At 39.7% G+C, this 17,799-nt stretch overlaps 1 protein-coding gene across 1 annotated transcript in view; it reads right to left on the reverse strand.

Annotated features, from left to right (window-relative positions):
* Positions 1-5,668: 5,668 nt before the first annotated feature.
* The window catches only part of Tmx4 (thioredoxin related transmembrane protein 4), a 33,643-nt gene continuing 21,512 nt past the window's right edge, over positions 5,669-17,799 (reverse strand). The window contains exons 6-8 of the mRNA XM_051144699.1: positions 12,826-12,927; positions 7,889-7,952; positions 5,669-6,852 (exon numbers count right to left, since the gene is read on the reverse strand). Of these exons, the coding sequence (XP_051000656.1) occupies positions 6,503-6,852; positions 7,889-7,952; positions 12,826-12,927 (516 nt within the window). The 3' untranslated portion in view covers positions 5,669-6,502. The remainder of the gene's footprint in view (positions 6,853-7,888; positions 7,953-12,825; positions 12,928-17,799) is intronic.

The raw sequence follows: 17,799 nt of genomic DNA on the forward strand, positions 1-17,799 counted from the left end.
TTCTCCTCAGAAAAGGGGACACCCCTGCCCCCCCATCAAGTCACATCAGGACTAGGCATGTCCTCTTCCACTGAGGCCCAATAAGGCAACCCAGCTTGGGAAAAGTGATCCAAAATAAGAGGGGCCTTGTCGGAGACAGCCTCCACTCTAATTGTTAGGGGATCCTCATGAAGATCAAGCTGCCTATCTGCTGCCTATGTGTAGGGGACCTAGGTCAGGTTGATGCATGCTCTTTGGTTGGTGGTTTAGTCTCTGTGAGCCCCAGTGGTATTCAGTTAGTTGTTTCTGTTGGTCTTCTTGTGGAGTTCTTGTCCCCTCTGGGTCCCTCTATCCTTTTCCCCAGTTGTACAAGACTCCCTGAGCTACAATTGTTTGACTGTGGGTCTCTGCAACAGTTTCTATTCACTGCTTGGTGGAGCCATGTTTTCAAGAGCAATTTCTTCACTTGCTTCTGCCAGTACACCTTTACTCTCCTTCCCCAATAGCATTCATAAGAGAAATGATTGGTTTAGTGTGAATCCAAACACTAACTTGTTTAATTCCAGGCTCATGCCTATGCTTTTAGGGAACTCTTGTCTGCACACAGACCAGGACAAGTTTTTCCTTGGTTTTCATGGGCTGATGAGTCTTTGTTTTGCCAAGGACAGAGATGAGAATTTGCAGTTATTGCAGGTCATTCCCATTTTGTAGCAGCCAAGCCTTGTATATCTAATATCTGGAAAACCAATAAAGCATGTATTCAGTGGCTTCCAGATAAGTGGGCTTTTCACCACCACCACCACCACCACCGCCGCCACCACCGCCACCACCGCCACCACCACACCACCACCACCACCACCACCGCCGCCACCACCACCACCAAGACAGCCCTAACAGCTCCCTTACTTGCTTCTTGCTTTTTGTCAGTTTACCTTTTGTACTCCACGATGTAGCAAACATTTCTATTTTTTGTAGTCTCTTCCAAATTTCTGTTCTACTACACTGCTTACCAGGTATACCTTAGAGAGTCACATCTAAATATTTCTATCAAAAATCCCATTTTAATACACACAAAGATCTTCTGGCTTGTGTCAAACCCTAAGTTATTGTCTGCATGTTATAAACAGAGTCATTCTCCCAGCTCCCAGAGTTGTAGATGGTTTCTTGAGGCCATTATTTGAAACTACCACTAAGGCTCCTTACACTACCAGGAAAGAGGCTTATCTTCCTGTTAACATGTAAGAGCAGATCTATAGTTTCAAAAGGGGGGCTAATAGACAATAAAAATTTGCCTTTAACCTTCCTAGTTTATATTACTTAAAAATACAACTGCTGGGCAGAGAGATGCAAGCCTATAACCACAGCACACTTAGAACGCTGAGGGAGGATTGTAAGTTGTGAGGCTAGTCAGGGACAGATCTTGAGTTTTTGAGTGATAACCAGCATGACCCTGCTTCAAACCAAAACCTCAAATACAAAGTAAAATATTAAAAAACACAAGTGACAGCTAAAAGATAATTCCTCATTTTCCAGTAAGTAGAAGTGTCTGAAGTTCAATTGGCTTGGCTTGGTGCCTTATTTTACACAGTTGTTAAGGGTGTGAAAAGAAAACACACTGTACAGAATTGCTATTAGTCAAAATAATCGAGAGGTCAACCTGTAATCTATTATGTGCTTGAGACCTGTGCTTATAATTTACTGCCCAGAGAGCATGGGTTCAAAGAGCAGGCAATTCCATGGTGTAAAGACTTGGTAACCTCATGAACGTAGTGAGCCCTTTGTCCTTCTGCAGTACAGACACTTTCTGTGTCTATCATATAGTCACCACCCAAGTAACTGTAATTCCAGAAAAAGGTTCCACCAGTGACAAAAACACTCTACACTCTGATGGCTAAAGACTTTCCAAAGGGTAGCTAATGCTAAATTACCAGGATTAAACAGAATCCCACTTAATATATCCATGGAATCTATAAATTACTAAAAATCATTCGAACAAAAGGAAATACGGAAAGACAAACTGTGTAGCCATCACTCCCTCATGTAAAAAGAAAATCAAGGCCAAAATCTATCTGAGGGGTAGCTCAGTAAAGAACTTTCACTACATTTCATCCACACAGACAGAATTCTCAGCTTTACTTTGGTAATGACACTGTGAAAATGTAAACTTAATAACTTCTGGGTTTTTTTTTTTTAACTATACTGGTTACTATTCTCTTTCCAAAGGGATAAATGAAATCTCCATTACCCTCCCCCCCCCCCCCCCCCCCCCCCCCCCCGTGTTTATGTATATATGTTCAAAAGAGGCACCTTGTCTCTGCTTTTTATTCCTACAGTGATGGGAACAGGTAAATTGAGTCCAAGGAGACTGAGGTTCAGCATCTTGGAGGACTAGTAGAGTCATTCACTAAATGCACCAGCCCTGGCCATGGTTAGTGTAGTGATCTCCTATAGACAGTACAATGAGCTGTGATGGGTTGAAAAGCCCTTACATCTTTAGCATTGACTTTCAGCACATGGCATGGTTTTCACCAAGTTCAGGAAGGAGAGATGGAGAATCAACAGTCAGAGAATAAACAGAGAAGAAAAAATTTTTTTAACAAAGTAATATATTCAACTGCTTTCACAAATGCTTTTTTTGTGTGAAAATATGTATATGAAAAAGCAATACTCCATTCTGTTTCCCTTGGTCATCACTACCATTAGGTTTGACACAAATGGAACTTGACAATAAAATGGCAATATGTAGGCTAAGGGTTATGTACAATTCTGTGACCAGAGAATTTATAATGCGGGCAATGTAGCACTTGAAATGATACACTGACTTCTCATTTCAGTTGCTATACATCTATCTGAGAGAGCACAGAATACATAGGTGAAGAAAAAGAAATACATAGGGTTAAATAACACTGTTACAAAGAATAAACAACCATTTTATAATGCATTGGCTTAAAATTGAACAGCGTCTTTAGTATAAAAATTGCATTTCTACAAAGCTGTCTAGAAACAAATAAAATTCATCCACATTAGAAACAAGTCAAAGCCACATGTGAACAGCATCACAGTGTACACAGAACTTTTGAGAATATGCCTCCAAGGTCCACATGCTAGGCTGAAGCTGTCTAAGGTTTCTCAGTTGAGCCTCCTGTTTTGGGTAGCTGCTCAGAGAACTGACCCAGCAGTTTCAGCAGCCTCCTCCCTGGCTTCTGTCAGACTAGCTACAATCTCAACAGGACCAAATCTAAGAATGAGGTAAAGAGACACAACACTAGGACAGTTCTTGTTGGCACAAAGATTTACACAAATACTTTCCAAATAGTTGATAGATTTGACAGGCTAGTCAATCACACATGTACAATACTGTCAGGAATAACAGCAGGACACTAAACAGAACACAGGAAACCTGCACACACCAGCAAAAGCACCAAGCCCCCCCTCTTCCTCTCATTTCAAGCTTAGGATTTTATGCTGAAATGCCATTCACCACCCTTTTTAGTCTTTTCAAAGTTCTGTTTGGACTCTATTGTTTCCCATCTTGCAATTCCCTTAACTAGTGTTTATCAGCCCCCACCACCTCCTGCCCAAGGATGTTACAAGATGCAGTTATTCAAGCTTACATACACTCAAACCATGTGGCAATATCTTAATTATCAGCCAGTTTTTTGGCCCTAAAACTTAAGTGCATGAGATTTCAGCTGAAAGCTGATCTGTGTCAAGCTGATTTGCCTTCAATTAATTACACTAGTTACTATAGATAACAGGTACAGCTCATATGCACAGGGTAAGATTGCAGTGATTGCACACAGTGCAATGGCCTGCGTAGGGAAGGAGCCATCCATTACCTGCTCCATGATTAGCCTTCAAAACAAAACAGTAACAAAAACAACGTGAAACTGCCTGAGCACTGCTTCTGTGAGATTCTAAGCAAGCTGGCATGGTTCAGCACAGTTAAGGAGGCGGAAAAAAAAAAAAACAAAAACAACAACAACAACAACAAAAAAAAAAAAAAAAAAAAAAACTTTACAGAGGCAACTGGAATTTTCAGTATTTCAGTGAAGAACAAGGCACCGCACACTAACTGCCTGTACATAAAGTACTATGCACTCTCATTCCACAATCGCTATTGCAGTCACCCAATTTTAACTTACAGAAAATAGCATTCTACAAATAAATAGCAGATACAGCAAAGGAGAGGAAGCTTGGTTAGTTTTTGTTTTATAAAATCATGTTTCCATGCACTAAACTTCTGGATTAAATTTACTATGTACACAAAAAATAAGGTTATATTAAACATTGATCTACTTTTAAGTTGATCTTTTCCTTTGATTTTATATTAACTCAGTATTGAAAATAAACCTAAAGTCTTCAAATGGAAAGAAACTAAATTAGCTAATTACTTTCTGGGCTATTTACCAGAACCCAAGTTTTGCCAGGATGTTAAAAACAGAAGATCTAGGAAAAATGATTCCTATAGATAAATATAATTTTATTGGACTGGACTGGACTCTCTTCTCCATGACTTTTTCTCCCAGCCTCTAATTTCTTTTCAGTATTATCAAGAAAGGAAATATATTACCTTGTTGTATAACTAAATAGTATTTAGGGTCTAATTGGGAACTGGTTTTGAATAATTTATAAAAGCCAAGACAGGCTAATTCTTCAAGCCTTCTGTCTTGTCAAACATCCCACTAAAACCCAGTTGTCAATTTGCAGGAGCATACTTCACAGAGCGGAGAGTCGAGGCTTCCGTTTCCCACTCCTCTGAACTTGGACTTACTATCCTTGAACACTTCAGCATCTGCTGACAAGGGAAGGGAATCCACTGGCAGAGAAAAGTGCAGCTCAGCTCTAGCAGGAAGATAACAGGCACCACAGAACCACGGCATTTTTAAGTAAGGATGGGTCAGGAGGTCAGGAAGGCCTCCAGTTCAGTGATGGCCTCAGCCTTGAACTGACCGTTAGCTAAGCTACAAAGATGAAATAAAAACATTAATAAGGAATGAATTGTCACAATAATATTTTTCTTTATGCAAGGTTTGCAGCAGCCTCACACAGTACAGGAGGGCAGAATCTGACCTCCACTACCAAGGAGCTTCCCGTTGGCAGCTAATGCTGGGAAAGGGTTCCCTAAGCAGCCAGGGAAATACACTACACATCCTTTCTTAAAAATAACAAATACATCTTGAATTTCACAATCCTGTAGTCATTATTCTCTCTCAATCCAGGAGGAATAAGATTGAGTTTAGTCATCTTTCATACAGCTAGAATCTAATTTAATGGATTTATTCTCAGACATGAGAGAGTAAGAGAGGAAATGGTGAGATTTTTTAAAAAGAAAGCTGGGTTCCTTGGTACTAATATTAGCTTGAGTACGGAGAGATTTATAACAATACAGTTCTCTAGAGGATTAAGGGAGACAGAAGCAAAATCAAATATTTCACCTCCTGATATTGATTTTCATCATTTTTTCACCAGAAGCACATCAGTAAAAGCAAAGCAGACATGCCTCGACAGTTGTTATTAAAGTGCTTCCAGAGACAGAGGACCCCTCGAGATAGAAACTAAACACCACAGACCTGAAGCTGCCTTTACTGAACTACCTTGTGGTGACAAGACTTAGAGTCCTTTGGGTTCAGAAGAACAAAGAATGTGGCTGAAGGAACTCTTGAGGAAGTTACCTTGTCCCTACTACAGGCTGATCTAACAAGCTGTTGTATGAAACCCCTACTTTCTTTTGACTTTTCAGAGACTACAGCATGTCCTTTGGGGCACCTGGCAGTCTTAGCTTCATCAGCTGTGGTTGCTGATTACCTACAGCTTTAAGCCGAATACAGGCAATGGATGCCGACTCGCTGCTGCCTGCTGCTCTTACTACAGAAGTTGTGAGGTGTAGGAGTCTTCAGGCCCACAGAGGCAAAGTTACAGAAACTGAAGGCAAAAAATAAAAGACAACAGAGACCAGGAGAGGATTCCACAGTTCCTTTTTGAAGTTGTATCTATACCCAGGTCTCCCACAATTTCTAGCCCCAAGACAGTGTTTGGGGGCTGAGGTACCCAATGTTTCTTACGTGACAAAAACAAATGCTTAACAATGAAGTCCAAGACTTTTCCTGTACTTCACGGATGCTCTGGAGTAATGTGGCTTCACTCTCATTTTATTAGGCCAGCAGCCTCACTTTTAAAGGTGCTAATGAGGACTGGAGAGAAGTCCTCTGATTGACTCTTGGGCCCCCAAGCATATGAACTTGTTCTCCACCCAAGTCCCCACAAAGATCCTAACACCATGCTGGCTCAGTGCTCCACCTGACTCTCTTTAGGACCCCGAGGCTTACTACCATGTAACCACAGGGCCAGAGATCATCTTTTAAAAGTGACCATTGCTCATTAAGAACAAAACAACAAAACAAAAACAAAAACAAAATCCCTAAGGATTTGGCTTAAACTGCAGACCAGAGGGAAAGCTGCAGACCAGGGAGAAGCAGACTTGCTCTTCCGGCCTGCATGTTTAGAAATGGCATCAGGAACCCTATGGTCCCTTGTTGGCACGCTGGCTCTTGCGCTGCCTCACTGAGTCTTCCCCCACCTCCTGTGTACTGGCTGAACGAGCTCCATCAAGATCAAGCTCCCCGTGGGACACACTGCCCTCCTTCACGACTCCTTGGTCTTTGGGGTCGCTTCTCTCCTCATCCATGCTGCCTGCCAGGTTGTCCTCTTCCTCATCTTCTTCGGCTTCATCCTCATCTCCAAGGTCCTCTTTCTCTTCCTCATCATCCACAAGACTGTCTTTGTTTTCCTCTTCATTTGAGTCATCCTTTTCTTCCTCTGCATCCTGTAGCTGTTCAGCTGCTTGAGCCTCCTCTGGCCTCTGACCCTGTTCTATTGAGAGAAGAGAGCGAGAAAAGAAAAACAAAAACAAAAATCCTCTGGATAAACAATAACAACTTAGTAATTAACTCACCATGTAGCCATGAGATGGCCAAATGGGGAGTTTTCTGCTCCTAGAGTGCTGGTATCACATGAACAGATTTTCTGGCTGCAGCTTAGCCCCAACTAGACATTTCATACTCCCCTCTAGGGAGTATGACTGTGATGGAAAGGCAGATGGGAATGGACTTACTTTTGTTTTTGCTATGCATTACATACTGTGTAAAAAACTCAGTGACTCACTGTACATAGCAACTATTTCAGACAAGTGGACCAATCAAAGGCCTGCTCCCCAAGAGTTTAAGACCAAAGCCAAGAAGAAAAGGCCTCCTCTTACTACCAAGTTAAATTGATGAAATGTGCGTTGGGATATTGATAGTGTTCCCATACTCAATGAGCTTCAGAAATGTAACACTGCTTGGGCTGGGTAGGAAGCCAGAGAACCCCAGCAGCAGTTTACAATGGTTGCCTTTCACACTCCGTAATACTGAAGTCATACATGTCCTAGCTATCTGTGAAGTCTTAAAAACGTCTAGAACTAAAGATATGACCTTATTTAAACTCCTGAGAAATTCAACACTATAAGTAAAGGTCATCAAGTCTAGAGTCATGTAGGTCCAGAAGCAGAGGAAGTAAATACAGCTTTGAACAAACTGCTTAAAGGAGTTGAGGTAGTGACAACTGTTTTGGAGACTCAACAAATGTTGAGTTCCTCTAAGAATCTTTCATTCCAATTCAAAAATAAAAGTTAGCCACTGATAATTAAGGGGGATTATCCCAAGGAGAAAATGCAATCTCCAATATGAAGTATATTCTAATTTTAAAAGAGGAAAGTAAATGTTATTCAGTTATATGAGAGTTCCTTAGGGAACTCAATAGAGATGTCTGGATGCTCAGTGAAGGGTCCTGAAAGCTAGAGCCAAAATGCTGAGCTGCAGATTACCATAAAACTCTACAACTTCCTCCTATGAGAACTTCTCAGACTCACCACAGCGTTTAGATGCAGATCTCGGAAAAGGCACATAGAAGCATTCTGAAATCACCACCAGGACCTGGAGGAAACAAAGCGACTTCACACTGAGAAGATAAACTGCCAATCCGCCTCAGCGTCAGATTTGTTCCCTAACCAGATGTCCCTTAACCAGACACTTAGCAGCTAGTCAAGCCTTCAGAAAGATACCGTCGAGTAGAAGAGCACTCCATGGTACAGGCTTCTTGAATAGTTGAAAAAAAAAAAAAAAAAAAAACCCTGCGCATATATAAGAAAATTCTGTAATGCTGAGAACTAAATTCTCTTTTAGGTAGAGACTGGCAGGCTTCCCATCTGACCTTGATATATGAGTGACTTTCTACTGTATTAAAAAGTCTTTTTCCTTGAAAAACTAAGTTTATTAAGGCAAGGACCACCTTGCTGCATGTTCCATACCCAAGCATGGGCCATATTAATGAAACTGTGGCTTGTTCCATTAATTGGCTTGTTTCTAACCAACAGTGTAGAGTTAGCTGGAACCACAGTTAGTTGGAACTCTCCAAGTGCAACATTTTACTACCCTGTGTTACCATGCAGAACAAAGATCAAACCCAGAAGCTGCCCAAGTATCAGGCTGCATCTTCCCACAACTCACTCCCAACACACACCTTCATTCTCTCTTGTTGCAAAAGTCAGGCCAGCAATCTGTCTGACTGGCCTTGGACTTTGCAGTCCGCCCACCCACAGCCTCCTGGCTACATAAATACAGGCACTGCTATCAGAGGTATAGCACACATGCATTGCTTACTTGGATATTTCTTCTTTTACCTGGCTAACATATGGAGTAAGACTTCTCTCTGAGTGACCAGATTTCAGAAACAGGAATAGCACTTTATTATATTAGTATTTTACAGAGACTTTAAATTTTTAATTGAGGCCACAATCCTCTGGATTGCAGTAAAATACTTTGTACTCAAGTGTATATGCATATATATATGCATATATTCATTTGTTCAACTTCGGTTGAAGGTCCACCATGTTAACAGCTTAGGGAGAAATGTTGAAAGGGGGAAATAACAGTTTAACAATAAAGCAATATGGAAGGAACATGTGTTTCATATGAACCATGAATAAAGCACTGGGATACTTCAGGGATTGAAGCGATTACATCGAATGTAGGCTTTAGACTTCCCACTTGAATGAGGAAGACCCAGGGTCCTGGGCACAGGAGATGATGGGAAACATCACTGCCTGGCACCTCTAAGTTGTGCCAAGTGGGATTACTAATATGCATAGATCAATAGAGGGCCTAGAATTGAGGCAAGGCATCCACTAGAGAAGACAGTGGGATAAAGAAAAATTTTCTGGGTTGGACAATACGCCTTAAGCTATTTAACAGGTTTAGACAGCAAGGGTTAAAACATAGCTATCTGACAGACATAGTTTGAAAATTACACTTTAAAAGTGAGAGCCATGTGCTCACTACTTTATCTTTTGTGACTTTATGTTTATTTACTTCCATAAGGAGGTAAAAAATTTTTAATAATCCAATGTTTCCAATAACTTCCAGAGAGAGCAACACACTTACGACAAACTTGAGCTCTATGGAGGACTGAGTACCACAGCCTAAAAGAGATTCACCCTTCAGTCTTGCCTTTGTCTAGCATTGCTGTGGCCTTGGACACGTCACGTAACTACGGTCTCACTCCATGCTCACAAAGCTGTGAATGCGCTAGCCCACCATCAAAGTCTAGTTATGTTGTACACAGTTCCACTCTGTCTTCTTTCTCAGAAACTAGCAAGAAAATCTTCTAATCCTTTCATTAGGATTCTCTCAGTTCAAGATTGATTTCTGCTTTAAGGGCCACTGCTAGTTTCTAAGCCACTGTAAAATGGCAAGGTTTAGAAGCACTGCTTATAAATAAATGACACTTTCTTCATCTTACACAAAGATCCTTTCAGGTTTTGGCTTCTACCTAGAGAAAAGCACCTAAATAAGGTGGGCAGATGCATTTTTTCACAGATGATGGCATCTATGCCTGTAACACTGCAGACCTTTCTCTGTGGGAGGCCTTGGGGAAGGCAAAGATCATAGGCATCTTGAAAGTAATTTACTTAGCTTCAAAATTTAGGCAGTGCCTGCAATAACAACAGGAATAGAAATCAGGTGACAGAAACAAAATCAGCCGCTACCCCTTCTTGTTCTGTGAAAGCCTCTGCTTCAGACTACCTGCATCACTGCCTACATTCTCCATGGCTTCTCACAAAGCAGCTGGTGATGGCAGGATGGGATGCTGCCTGAGTGACCTAAGACCCTTTTCAAAAATTGCAAAATATGCACTTCATCCTCAAATTGAGCCCATGTGAAAATAGCATATAATAAAATATTTTAGCCGTTAGGAGACTCAACCAAGAATACGAAACTAACAGATTTGATTTAGTTATCTTCTAAATTTTGGGAAAAGATAAATACAACAGTCACACTTATATGAAGCAATGATTTTAGACATTTCCTACGGAAAATGTCATGCCCTTGTCTGTTATTTAAGTTCAACTCCATAAAGACTCACAGGCGGGAAGAGGTCAGCAAGATAAGTTTCACATGGCTGCAAGCCTGTGCTAGGCTTTTAGCCCCAGGCTATGGCGGAGGTGCCACAGAGTGCCAAACCCTGCTCCTGTAGGTCTCAAGGTCAATCTGATGCTGCTCATCAGTGAGGCCCTGAGTTGCAAAGCCTCTGTGGGGACAGGTACCTGGGGATCAAACAAAGCCACTTACAGGCTCTTTCCTTTGAGTACTAACCTAAGTTTTCCAATTTTGAAAATCATCAGATTTATTCTATCAGAACTACTTTCTTAATTTTGATTCAGCTAGTAAGACTACCCCCAATCTCTCTAGAGCCTGGCATCTTGGCTGATATGTCATTCCTTAGAGAATCTGGGAGGGCATGGGCCAATCAGAATCAGGCTCAAAGAGCTCTGTCCAGCAATATTATCCCTATGAAATGCTTTCCCTATGATCACAGAAGGTAACAAAAATGTATTGATATAGGTCATTTTAAATGAAATAATATGACCATTTCAATATAAAAAACAAGAGATTTAGTTTTAAAAGTACATGAAAAACTAATGATTACCGAAGGTAAACTTAACATTCTTTAAAATTATAGAAAAGATAGTCTGAACAGAGAGGTGTTTGCTCCTTTTTGGATATTTATTAATAAGTTATCTTCCCAATTTCCTGTCAAGAAATAACAGTGTTTCTCAGTCAATTACTTGGCCAGTCTGTAGCTAACTCTCTTCTGTCTTCAAGCCAAGCCTCTGATAACCCTTCTGAGTATTATTTCAATCTAAGTTTCCAAACAACTGCTATGCATAGGCATAAAATTCTAAAACCTTCAGTTGAGCAAAGTTCTCACTGGTTTTCTCATACCCACCCACACTGCCAAGGTCTCCACCTTTGATCCCCCAAGGACCTATCTCATACTGTTTCCCCTAAAAGACTTCATATTCACGTAGTTTCCAAACACTGATTAACAATGAACACCAACAACCAAAAGGCAGGAGAAGTAGAACTTACATTCTATTTTTGTACAGTTAAATTCCATTAAACCAGAGCAAGGGGACCATGTTAGTTAGCAATTAAAATAATAAAACAAGACATAGCTGAGGCCTAACTAATGATTCATACAGGCAGCCATGTCTCACCCCACATTAGAAGCCAAACTCAAAAGTGAGCTACAGTGCGAATAAACAATTGTCATGAATGAGGTCAAACCTCTTTAACTCTCTGGAGTTACTGTCTTGTACCAAGTTGTGACTTAACAATAATGTCAATTTCCAGCCATTTTAGTTTTTTCAAGACTTACCTAGATATTTCACAAACTTTTCAAAAAGTATATTATCTTAATTTGAGTTTAAATATAAAATCAAAACGTTCACATATAGGTTAAGCAAAACATTTATCTCAGGAAAAACAAACAAACAAACAAATACACAAACCAAAAACCCTAAGTGTCATAAAACATTTAGGGCAACTTCTGTATTTAAGTATGTCAAAGTATTATTCCGACTTTCACTAGTACCTGAGGAAAAAATATATAAACCTTATGGGATGCAAACTTTCATGTCCAAAGAGGACACTGTGATTCGCTTTGAATTTGTTGTCTTCTACAGTAATAAGGATGTTATTTTATCTACATTACCTAACAACAACAACAACAACAACAGAACCAACCCCAGGGGACCAGAGGGAACTTATAAGAATCTGGTCAGGCTTTTGTGTACTGTGGGGACCCTTGTCCTACTACCGGGTTGACTCATCCCCTCTTAATGTGAGGTGCCTGGTCTTATTGCATTGTGATATACCATGTTTGGCTGATATCCTTGGGCGGCCTGCCCTTTTTTGAAGGGAAGCAAAGGAGAACTGAATGGGAAGGAGGAAGGTGTGGGGAAAACTGACAGGAGAGGAAGGAGAGGAAACTGTGGCCCACATGTAATATATAAGAGAATAAATTAATAACAAATATTAAAAAAGAATCTGATCAGTATTAAATATTCAACTGGAGGATAAAAACAAGAAAATGGTCTGTCATCTAACCTGCTAGGTATATTGTTTGTCTTTACTACGGTAGTCAAAGTAAGGAGATTTGGGTGAGGCATAGCAAATTGATTGTCTTGGAAAATTATTACCAGATCAAATAAGGTAGTTATTTCTTCTTTGATCACCATGTATATTCTTGGCAGCATTAATCTTCAGAACATTTAAGAGGTAATATGAGGGGATGATAATTGTGAATTTCCCCTTATATTACCCATTACCATTGAAACCAAAAAGCAAATTAACTGCTTAAATGACACAAAATGATATTTATGTGCTTCTCCTTTCATAGCCACTTTTTAATTTTACCTGAAATCCTCTGTTTGAAGGACAAGAAAAAAGACTGACGTTATCTTACCAGACCCATGAACAGACCAAACACCAACGTGGCGATGACAAAGAAGATGTAAGAACACCATGCAGGGATCCCAAGAGTCACTGTGAAGTAGTTATGAAGGTGCTGCATGCAATCAGAGGGATGAGATGTTTAGTTGCAGTGCAGGAGTCTCTACTGTAACTCCAGTCTACACAGTCTCTCCATATGGGTGCCCAAAGTTTATACTGAAATAATTATAATTTTTCATTAACAAGCCAAACTTTGTAGCACTGACAAACAGTATCAAGATCATATCTAGTAAGAATTATTCTTAGAGCTCAGGATCTTGATAGAGGTCTGGCCAAATTATTTTGCCTGCTTTTTCTCCCCTCACAAAGGTGTTCTAATAGCCTTCATAAAATCATTACCTATTCCTCAGTACTCAATCCTAACATGAAATCTATTAATATATGAAATCCTTGGGCCCTTGTCAGTTTTTATGTAAGCAAAGTGACACCTTAGAGTATGAACCATTTACATTTTTCCACGCTTACTTTTCCTAATGCTAAGCAGTATGTGAATTACAGGTATGAACTGTTCATTTAAAATCAAAGTCTACTTAGAGGTAGACTTGCTGGGCCCATACTTCCTCACGTTAACTCAGACTGTTTTGGACCATGTTTGTTTCTCATTCAGAACAGGCTAGAATAAAATATTTAATTTCTTAGCATAAAGTAAAAAAAAAAAAAATAGGAATGACTTAGATTTTAAGAACTATGAAATCAAAATAGAAACTTGGACTCATTTTCATCAGTTTTGTGAGTTCTGGGAAGATCATTCAGTAATTGTTTTTATGGCTGCTAATGTCTTACTTGGAGCCTTTTAATTCCATGCCCAATAACTGACTGGATTATAGTTAGTGGACTGGAGTCCTTTGGAGCCCAGATAATGCCAGCATGAATGCGTAATATAGGAACTAGAGTTGCAGAGCGTAGTGGTTGCTTGCCCTGCAGAATCTGCCTCACTTTGATCAAATCTTTCCTTGCTATGCCACCATTTTACCACTTTACCATATATTTAAAATATCTAAGTTGGCTTTTTACTTTCTAAAAGCTCATGGATAAGAGAACTGCCCTGAGTCTTAGAAGAGACTTTGCACTTTTGAACAGCTTCTTGCCACATGGGTACCAGGGGCAGAGCATTGCTTGAATATGAAATGTCCCCCACAGGCACAAGTGTGAATGCTGGTACTCATCTAATGGCACTGTTGTCAGTGGCTATACAGCTTTAAGGGAAGAGCCTGTGTTTGTGAGAATAGGTCCCTAAAGGGTGGGCTTAAAAGTTAGAGCCTGGCCTTAGTTCTGACACTTTCCTCCCTCTCTCCTCTTGCCCTCTCTACTGCTCTTTCTCTCTAATATTTTTATTAATTATTTGGGAAATTCTTATAATATATTTTGAGCATAATCAATGTATTTCTCACAACACCCTTTAGAGCCACTCTCATATACTTACCGTTCCAACCTATTTACTTTTACCATTCTTTCTTTAACAAAACAAAAACCAAAATCAATAAATAAAATGTGTTACCCAAATACTTTTGCGTGTGGGGTCTGTCCTGATTGTAGTCTTTCCCATTTCAGCTGGAATTTTTGTCTGGCTTGAGCTTGCATAAGTCCTACCATGTAGTTATAGCCACTGTGTATTCATATATGCAACTGCCCTGTTGTATCTAAAAAAAACACAGTTTCCTTGTACTCAGACACTACCTCTAGCTCTGACATCTTTTGGCCTCTTCTTCCTCAAGAATCCCTGAGGAGGGACATGGTAGATATGCCTTCTATTCTCTGCACATTGACCAGCTGCGGGTCTCTGTGTTAATTTCTATCCACTGCAAGAAGCTTCTCTGATAAGGGTTGAGAGGTGTACTAATATTGGTTATAGCAATAAATCATTAGGAGTCATTTTAATGCTGTGTTCATCTAGCAGAATAATAGTAATAGGCTCTCCCCATCTAGGGCTAATGACCTATCTATCCATAGGTTCCTGGCCCCCATAACCCTGACAGGTTTGGGTTCCAAGTCAAGGACCAGGCCTTAAAGCCAATCAGAAAGTGGTTGGTCATTCCCATAACACTAGTGTCACTACTGCATTTGTGGGCATATACTACCAGGACAGTCACTATTGTAGCTAACAATTATTTAGCTGGGTGAGATTGATGATGAATTGTATCCTCCAGTGGTATGTGTATCACCTTTTAGCACCATGAAAGCCAGCCAAGATAAATGAAGTTTCTAGCTTAGTACCCACTGGAATTCTCCACGTTTTGTGACTCAAGTCTCTAGTATCTCAGCCGCAGGGTGTTATCGCCACATTCTGGAGAGTCACCAAGAGCAATGGCAATGGCCTATATGCTGTAGGCCAATGGGATTCCACCGCCCAACAGCTCAAAGGGAGATAACTGGAGGTGTTCTTTGTTCACATATGGCTCTTGTTGGGGTACTGTATCCCTCTCATAGGATAACTAACTTCAATTTCATATGTATGGGCATTTATTTTAGGCTTCTTCTATAGTACATTTTCATAATGTTGTTTCCAAAAGGCCTTTAGTGTTAGCTTTCCCTCCTCATAGTTCCCCCTCTATCTTGACCTACTGCCTACCTCCCACCTCATTAAAACAGTTTCTTTCCACCTCTGCAAAATGTCACTGGCTGGAAAGCCCCTATAGCCATGACAGGAGCCCTAGCCACCAACCTACCCTGCAGTGCAACTGTGAACTGAAGTAAACTCCCTGGAGTTGTTTTGGAATATAGTTTCCAACTCTTAATGTCTTAAGAGATATTATTCAGCTCTAGCTCTCTGTAAAACTGTGTATGGAACAGTTTAGGCTTTTCTTGATGATTCATTGTCATTACTGAGCTTAAGCCTTGAAGTATGCCAAAAAGACAGAGGACACTAAAGGTCACTCTGTCTCTGGGCTGACTCATGGATGTATTTTTAAACTGGCTTTGTGAATACCTGCTGCTTTACCTTACGCACGAAGCGGTAATGAACAGACTAGGTGAACAATGTGCACTGCAGGAACTTCTGGGCAATGTCGTGTACCTTTTGTCCAAGACACATGAAGAAAACACTCCAAGAACTTCCTAAGTGAATTTTTAAACTACCAAAAAAAGTTATTTGTTTCTGAACCATTGCATTTTGGGTCCAACATTCCTTAGTATTTGAAATCATTCTTTTATTTTAATATTTCGTTTCAAGTTTCTTGTATCAACTTATCTTTCAAGGGATCTATTTGAACTTCTAAAGAAATTCTGCAATACTGTGGTTTTTGTAGATATTTAATTATTACTAAAGACTAATGACTAAATAATTACTAGGAACTAAAATGAATGAAATTGTTTATATAACCTCGGACATAAAGATATACTTTGAGTTCACAGCAGCTTTAGAGACCCTTATGAAAGGCTGGAGCTGGAGCATTATGAAGCTTTAAATGTAGTTGATGAGAGATCCAGTTTAGCGTTAGATTTTTATGTTTCAATTTCCTTAATCATGTTTCCTCAGGTCAAAACACTGACACTTGCTCAATGTTATATGCTTTCATTATATAGACGTATCCTACTCTATTTATTGAAAATATTTTAAAATGTCAGGTAATTATTCTGAACTTTATTTAATATGTATCAATATATTTATATTATTAAATATCTAACTATAGTGTATCACTAAATCCACTATATATCGTACTCCTCCCCATATATTATATAGGATCCATAAACTGTCTCAGTTTTCTCTCTATATATACCGTTTTCTGTCATACATCTTCTGTATTTCCCCGATGCCTCCTTCGCGCTATTTTTTGCTCCATTTCGCTTTGCCATACCCGGATTACCTGAACTATCTTCACTCCCATAAGATCGTTTCAATCAGTGGTCAGATCAAGCCCTCCGTGAATAGGTAAATTCTTCTGTGTCCAGGAAGGCCATCCTTCATTCTAGATATCTGAACTCTTGAAGCCAGCAGTACATGGTTTCATTCAAAGCTACAGTGGCCCTAAATGAGTCTTAGGGTTTGCAACTCATCTGCATCACAGGCTGGATACTCTTGAAGAGTTCAGGAACAAACTCATGATCCCTTTCACACACATTTCAGAATTCTTTTAATAACTTTCTTACATGGGAGCAAACAGCGAGGCCTTTTCAGTGGTAGCTAAGGCTTCTTGTTCCTTTTACAGTCTATCTCTGAATATCTGGAAAACCTAAGCTTGAAGCCTCCAGCAAGCTTCAAGAAAGGGACTTCATAGATGTATGCCACCTCAAGATAACTTGCTATGAGAATTTCTGGACATTGTAATAAATGGAAGAAAAAGATGAGAGAAGAGATGTCCCCATCTAGATCACAGGGGAGCACATACACATGGGAACTGCTACAGAATTTTATCTTAAGTCTGTTATTAGAAGCCACAGTTCAAAAATAAATAAGTCTATGGTATTGTGTTGTTCACAAGCAGAAAGAAAGCAATTCAAACACAATACTCAGTAAATCTATGGCAGTAAGAAATGGTCAAAGGACATGTTAAAGACCAAGCAATAAGTCAACATTTAGCCTAAATAATTGTTGTAACTCTGAAGTGACTATATATCATTACACAAGCACATACAACAGGCAGTGTTTTACATTTGTGAGCCACAACTCTTTTGGTTTCTTTAACAACTACACAATTCCATCACTGTAGTTCAACAATAGTCAAGAAACATCAGATACTGTAATGATAATGCTGTTTACAGAAAGCTTTGTTTACAAAATCAGGAAGCTCTTTTCAGGATACAGTTTGCTACTTCCAGACTCACAGAATGACTTTCATGACAATCTTTGATCTATAAAGATATTTTCCAAAGGGAAAAAATGAGATAAAATAGAATCACACAAGTTTTTTTGCTTTTACAAGTAATTCATCATCAATGTAATAAAATATGATTCGGACACAGCTGCCATGGGTCCCTCTTCAAATTAGGC

The sequence above is a fragment of the Acomys russatus genome, chromosome 4, assembly GCF_903995435.1.
Source record: "Acomys russatus chromosome 4, mAcoRus1.1, whole genome shotgun sequence".
NCBI classification, from domain to species: Eukaryota; Metazoa; Chordata; class Mammalia; order Rodentia; family Muridae; genus Acomys; species Acomys russatus.